Source organism: Canis aureus, chromosome 38, assembly GCF_053574225.1.
Source record: "Canis aureus isolate CA01 chromosome 38, VMU_Caureus_v.1.0, whole genome shotgun sequence".
Classification (NCBI taxonomy): domain Eukaryota; kingdom Metazoa; phylum Chordata; class Mammalia; order Carnivora; family Canidae; genus Canis; species Canis aureus.
The window spans coordinates 23,202,374-23,209,004 of record NC_135648.1 but is presented as its reverse complement, the minus strand read 5'-3'; the positions used below and the strand labels follow the sequence as shown (position 1 = coordinate 23,209,004).

The 6,631-nt window shown below is 54.6% G+C and overlaps 1 protein-coding gene across 1 annotated transcript; it reads right to left on the bottom strand.

Moving 5' to 3' along the window:
* Nucleotides 1–1,281: 1,281 nt before the first annotated feature.
* KISS1 (KiSS-1 metastasis suppressor) lies at nucleotides 1,282–4,337 on the bottom strand. Its single transcript, XM_077886546.1, has 2 exons — nucleotides 3,568–4,337; nucleotides 1,282–1,829 (listed from the first exon to the last, which is right to left on the bottom strand). The coding sequence occupies exons 1-2, from the start codon at nucleotides 3,668–3,670 to the stop codon at nucleotides 1,597–1,599; spliced, it is 336 nt and encodes a 111-aa protein (XP_077742672.1). The 5' UTR covers nucleotides 3,671–4,337; the 3' UTR covers nucleotides 1,282–1,596.
* Between the last annotated feature and the right edge of the window lie 2,294 nt (nucleotides 4,338–6,631).

Here is a 6,631-nt window from a genome sequence, read left to right as displayed (position 1 = left end):
GGTAGGAGTAGCTGCAGGCTGCCAAATAGGGCTGGCTTTTCCTGTAGGCAGAGGGGTGGATTTACTCTCAGTTTCCCTACCGACAAGCCTTTACTTACTACAGCAATCAACTCCCCAGCTATTGGGGGTCTCCAAGAATGCCCCACAAGGCAGACTGATCTTTCCTGACTTCCAGCATGGCTGACTCAGATGGAACCCTTCCCTCTCAGGTGTGACAATGACGTGGGGGAGCCAGGTGCTGGTGTCAGGAGACTCTTAGGCTTGCGATTCATGGCTGTGTGTCTTTAGGGAGTTATGGATCGCTCAGGGCTCTCACCTGTGAAATGGGGCTTCGACATGCCCAGCCCTCTGGGTGATTTCAAGGATGCAGATAAGTAAGGAATTGGACCCATTCAGGGCTTTCCCTGGGACAGGGGGATGGATGACCCCGGCCACTGCTGACACTCCTTGCATGCATCAGGGCCTTGGGTCTGAGCGCTCTAGCAGAAGTCTGACTGTGGGGCTTCTGTGATCTTTAAACTTCAGTGGACAGGGCAGAGTTTGGCATCGAATTCTAGATCAAGCTGTCCAACTGGCTGTAAGCTTCCCGAGGAAAGGGAAGTGTACTGAAGCTGTCTCCCCTGGGCCTAGATCAGTGCAACTCAGAGCATGTGCTGCGGCTCATGCCCGTCTGCAAAATGTTGTAAGCTGTGGGCAATGAGAGAAGCCTAGGAATTAAGAGAACAGCTTCAGAAATTTTAATAGAGGGCGCCTGGGTGGCTCAGTCCTAGGCATCCCCTCGGGTTAGGATCCTGGGATCCCTGGGTGGCGCAGCGGTTTAGCGCCTGCCTTTGGCCCAGGGCGCGATCCTGAAGATTCGGGATCAAATCCCACGTCAGGCTCCCGGTGCATGGAGCCTGCTTCTCCCTCTGCCTGTGTCTCTGCCTCTCTCTCTCACTGTGTGCCTATCATAAGTAAATAAAAATTAAAAAAAAAAATAAAAAGGATCCTGGGTTCCTGGGATGGAATGCCTTTAGGTTCCCTACTGGGTGGGGAGTCTGCTTCTCCCTCTGCCCTTGTCCCCTGCTCATGATTCTCTCATTCTCTCGGATAAATAAATGCAATCCTTTTTTAAAAATGAAATTTCGATAGAAATCTGATATTGCTGAAACACCAGAGCAGCATCCAGTTTGGGTTTCACTTTAGTCATTTTTAAAATGTTCGGTTTTTTAGTGATTGTGCGTGTGTTTGTAAGAATTGATCTGCCCCAGATTGGGGGAAAACAACCGGGTCCTTCACATCTCCAGTTTGAGACTGTATTTATTTGAGAGCGAGTGAGTGGCAGAGGGAGGCCCACGCAGGGCTGGATCCTAGGACCCTGGGATCACAACCTGGGCAGAGTGCAGAGGCCCACGGGGCTGAGCCACGCAGGCAGGCATCGCAACACATCGCTAGTTGGAAAAGCACTGTTACCTCTGCTGGGTAACACTAAAAGCCATTTTAAAGCCATGGAAAGAGCCAAAAGAGGGTAGAATGAGAGCGGTCTCGTCTGTGCTGCTTGCAAAAGTCAGCCCCAGGTCGCACTCCGGGTGTGTCGCAGCATTCCTTTATGCCTCTTCAGGACCGCAGCCCCAGGCCCCAGCCCACCGGGACCCGGAGCCTGGGGCTTGGGGTTCCCCCGCGCAGCCCCGGGGTCGCGGCCCGCCGCCTGCCGTAGCGCAGGCCGAAGACGTTCCAGTTGTAGGCGGGCAGGTCCGCGCCCCGGCGGGCGGGCATCAGGTGGCGCTGGGGGGCGCGCGGCGGGCTCCGCTCCCAGGGGGCCGGGAGGGCCTGGGCTCCCAGCCGCTGGCCTAGGGGAGAGCCACGCAGAGGCTGCGGTGAGGCGGCGCCCGGGCCTGGCTCAGGAACCTCTACTCCATCCCTTCCCCGCCCGCCTCGACCGGGAGGGCACAGGGCCCCAGGCCCCGCACCACCCCACCACCCGCAGGAGCATCCTGGCCCGGACGGTGAGGCCACTGGCTCCTTTCTCTTTCAACATAGCTTCGGTCTCAAGGGTTCTCCACAATGATCTGAAATATCTTTTCTGTGGCATGACTTCCCTCTTGGAAGCGAACAGGGTAGAGGTTGGAAATAAGCCTGCAATATTTGCTGGACACTCGGCTTTACTGCTCTTCCTGGCTCCTTGCCCGTCCCGGCCTCTCTGCATCAGGCTCCCCCACGGGACTGCGCTCCCTGGGGCGGGGCAGAGCCAGGTTCATGCAGCTCCATCTCTGAGTTCTTGAAACAGTGACCTGAATGTAGTAGGGCCTCAAATGCTTATTAAATATGTCAAACCAGATGAAAAGCTTGCAGCTACAGAAACGAGAATAGAACTAGGAACACTGTGCCCCACACCCGGCAACAATGACTGTGGCCCCTAATAAGCTACAAAAGGACTCGGTGAAGAATAGGAAATGATCTGGGTCACCCTAACCTGCTCACCTCCCCACTGTAGGTATAATCTCTTCCCTTCCCGCTGGGGGCTAACAAGACTAATTTGGAAGGCACTTCATATGCAAAAGGCTTGTTAAATTCACTATAATTTTTGGCAGTAAAATAGTGCAACTAGCTCTGAGTAGACAAGAACCCCAGCCAATTGTGGCACGAGATTAGTGGAAATGAGGCCTGCTGTGTGAGTGGGTGTGTGTTGAGGGGGGGTAGTTGGCTTTGAGCCTGCCCCTCAGGGCCTTGGCATACTTTGCAGGAGTGTGGGCATGGTTCAGAATTGTTGCTAATCTCCTAGAATGCCCCTCCAGCCTGCTTAGGGCCAGGGAGGGATGACGAGGGGGGTGTGTGTATTCTCTTTGCTCTGGGATAGCTTATGGGCTTGACGATTCCTATGGGTAGAGGGTATGCTCCGAGTTGCATACCTAGAGGAACTGTGGGCCAGAGAGGCTAAGCTACAAGCTAGTTTGCCTAGGATCTGCCCTTTGGTTTAGGTCTTTTTTTTTTTTTTTTTCCAATTCCCCCAGAAAGGGTCTGAGATTACTGATAAAAGAAACGTGCATAGGGATCCCTGGGTGGCGCAGCGGTTTAGCACCTGTCTTTGGCCCAAGGCGCGATCCTGGAGACCCAGGATCGAATCCCACATCGGGCTCCCGGTGCATGGAGCCTGCTTCTCCCTCTGCCTGTGTCTCTGCCTCTCTCTCTCTCTCTCTCTCTCTCTCTCTCTGTGACTATCATAAATAAATAAAATAAAAAATAAAAAAATAAAGAAACGTGCATAGTAAATTCCTTCCCAAGGGATCTGCTCAGACAGGTGGTTGGCGTAGAGCAGAGAAAACACAGTGTGAGAAGACCACGAAGGAGCTACGAAGGTTTAGGTTAACAAGCACCTAAACCTAGGTGAGCTAACTGATGTCCATAAGGAGCAGTAAGCCATCCCTTACCTGCAAGATTAATGGGGCCCCTAAATAAGTTGCATGTACTAGCCTTAAATGCAGTGTTAAACTCACATCAACAGACTAGCCTCACTTTGAAAAATACGGTAACCCTCATTTTCTAACAACTCATGTGCTCCCTCCCATCCTCTCCCCAGACAATGCATACCTGCAGGTCCAGGAGTCTCCATGGGTGCCACCTTTTCTAATGTCTCCCTGAAGGAAGTGGCACAGAGGAGAAGCATTAGCTGCCAAGAAACCAGGGAGTTCATCCTGGTGAGATGATGCAGGTGCTGGCAGTGTCCTGAGGCTGAGACGGAGGGAGAGAGAATTAAGTCAGGTGCACGGTGTGGGCTGGGGGCTGGGGCAGAGCCCAGCGTGGAGAGGAAAGCGCCCGAGTGGGGGGCAGTGTGTGGCAGTGAGGAGGAGGGAGTGAAGGCAAGCAGGGCAAGGCGTTCCACTGGGCAAGTGCCCTGAGGTCCGGATATTTTCGGGGTGGGGGTGGGGCGCTGGGAGCTCCGTGCTGGGCCCTGTACATATCCTGGACTTCAGTGACCAACCCTCCTGTTAGACCGCACCTTCCTGAACCTGGCCCAGCTCCCTCCTGCTGCAACAGACACTCAGTCTTTTCCTATTTCAAGAAAAAAGGAAAAAAAGAGGCAATCATCGTGTTCTTTTTCATAACCCTTGAGGACTGTCGTTAAATTGTCTTATTGTCTGTAATACAAGGAAGAGAAAAAACTTTCCCTGATTTATCCGGTCAATTGTCTCCTTGTTCTATTCAGCGCGGGCTCCAAGAAGATTGGATCGACCTCCTGCTTTGGGCTGCTGCCGTGGGAGCTGCTTACCCTGACTCTCACTACATCCCCTTTGCCTTCCCTCTTGGGCCCCGCCCCCACCCCAGCTGCCTCCCAAGTTGAATTTCTCTTTGAAAAAAGTCGTCAGAAAAAAAAAATTAAAAAAAAAAAAAAGAAAAAAGTCGTCAGGCACTTTGAGATTGTCCAACAAACATGAGTAAAGACCAACTGATGGGGAGGCAGGTCCAAAGGCTGGACAAAAAGGATGCGGGCCAGAGCCACTGTGGTCCAGGGGGGCAAGTGGGGGAGGGTGGGGCTCTCATGGATGCCCATCAGCTGCTAATGATTGCTTAGCCCTGTCCATACCTTTGTTCTTGCCCCTACCACCATTCCTCTCCAGGACCTGGGCACTGGGCAGAGAAGAAGACTGTCCAAATAGGATCAAGAACACTCAAATCTGGCCCCAGCTCTGGTCCCCTCCCTGTGGGATGTGAGAAAGTCACCCCCATCTCTGGATCATATTGCTCCTCTGTGAAATAAGAGCATTGTGTCAGACTGGCCACCGACTATCCCCTCAGATAGTCTCTTTTCCTTACAGACTTTGATTCTGTGACCCTGAAACCCAGACAAGGCTTTCTGCACTCAAGGAGGAAAGGCGGGCTCAGTCTGTTAGAGCATGAAACCATTTGTTTTATGGCTTCAAACCATGGGAGCGCAGGGTCCAGGTCAGTTCGGAGATCATTCCTGATCCCAGCGCCAACTAGGAGCTCTGCTAGGCGCTAGGGGCCCAGGCTACTAGGACACAGCCTTGCTTGTTCCCAGCCCCTCCCCAAGACGTAGCTCAAGAAATTGAGTCGTCTTAGGTGACCGTTTCACAGTAACACCGGCAGCGATAGGCTGGAGGCGTCGGGTACCCAGGGAGCTCTGAGAGCCCATGGGAGCTCTTCCTGGAGCGGGGGCAGGTGGGTTTGAGCTGAGTTTCTGAGCCCTGGTCAGCCGCATGAATACAAGGATTAGGAAGGCGTTTCCAACAGGGGCTGGCCGTGGAGGGGACCCACAGGTCCCGCAGCCTGCCGGAGGGCAGAGCTTCGCTGGAGAGAAAGAGAGCAGTGAGGTGGAGGAGTGCCTCACGCCAGAGTAGGCTGAGCCCGGGGGGAATGTGCGTTGCATGGCAGGTGGAGCACCACGGCTGCTCTGCGGGAGCAGGGGGGGCGAAGGGGGGCAGGCTGTGTGGTTCCAGGTTAGGGTCCTTGCAAGCTCCTCCCACCCGTAGCACCTCCTCCTCAGAGATACCCAGGTGAGAACACACACACACACACACACCCCCACACACCCATCCCCCCAAGTCTTAGTTTACTTTCTAGCGCAGAAGCATCTAGCACACGTGCTAGAGTTGAACTGTTTGGAAAAGACCCATCGACTTTCAGAGAGGCTGGTCTGCTGTGGACAATTCTGGCGCTCCCGGCCCAGGCTTTATACCTAGTGAGTAATAGATTCCAGGTGTGGGGGGAAAGGTTGTGAAGGGAGGCGGCTTCCTTCCTGGGGCACCTCCCGGTCTTTAGTGGGGGGTGGGGGGGGCTAGTGTGTAGGGGCTCTTCTGTTAGCTTTGTACTTGCCGTCTAGAAGTTGGGGGAACTTCTCAGAGGAGTCCTATGGAGCCCCTGAGCCCTGAGGGTTCCCCAGCTCCCTCCAGAAGCTCCTGTGCCTCTGATCCCAGCCAGAGCTCACTCACTGCTTTTATTCCTTCCACAGTAAGGGATCCCCAAGGTCCTGGTTTGATAGATGCCAGTCAGGCTATTCACTGAGACATCCCAGATTAATCTGGCCAACCCGATAATCAGGAAAGATCAGCACCCCCTTTGCCTACCCAGGATGTGTCTGTCAGTCTTAGAACTAAATTCCAGCTCCCGTGCAGGGAGCCTCCCTGGGGCTGGGCAGACCCCCCTCCAGTGTGGGTGCCCCCATGCGCCTACCTTGGCTCTGTCCAGCGGGGTCAGAGCTCCGTGGGGTCTCCAGGTGCTCCTGGGGTCGGTGAACACCCACAGACAGGGGAGCTGGGCTCACCAGTGGTCTGATCGCGTCCCTCTTATAGAGCCCAAGGGTGACGTCTCCAGGCACAGGCCCACCGCTCCTCCTCCTCCCCCTCAGGCCCCTCGGAGAGCACAGCGTTGCCTGCCTCCCACCGCCTGGCTCTCAGGACTGAAATAAGCCTCTTTCTCTCCCTCCAGAAACCCCTCAGGGCTGGTTTTCTGATTCCCACCTGTCTTTCCATCCTCCTCACCCCCTCACCCCAGACCCACTTAGCTGGAGACCCATTCTGCCCCACAGGACAGGAAAATGGACTATTTGAGGGGGAGAGGTGGGGGCTGTTGCTCTCCCCACCAGAGGTGCAAGTACCCGTGAGAAGGGAAGAAGGGAGCCTATGAAGGGGACAAA

Excerpts from the sequence above, each read along its gene's own strand:
- KISS1 (XM_077886546.1), bottom strand. The coding sequence starts at position 3,670 with ATGAACTCCCTGGTTTCTTGGCAGCTAATGCTTCTCCTCTGTGCCACT. Across the intron at positions 1,830-3,567 it reads GGAGACTCCTGGACCTGCAG|GCCAGCGGCTGGGAGCCCAG; the intron begins GTATGCATTGTC and ends GCTCTCCCCTAG.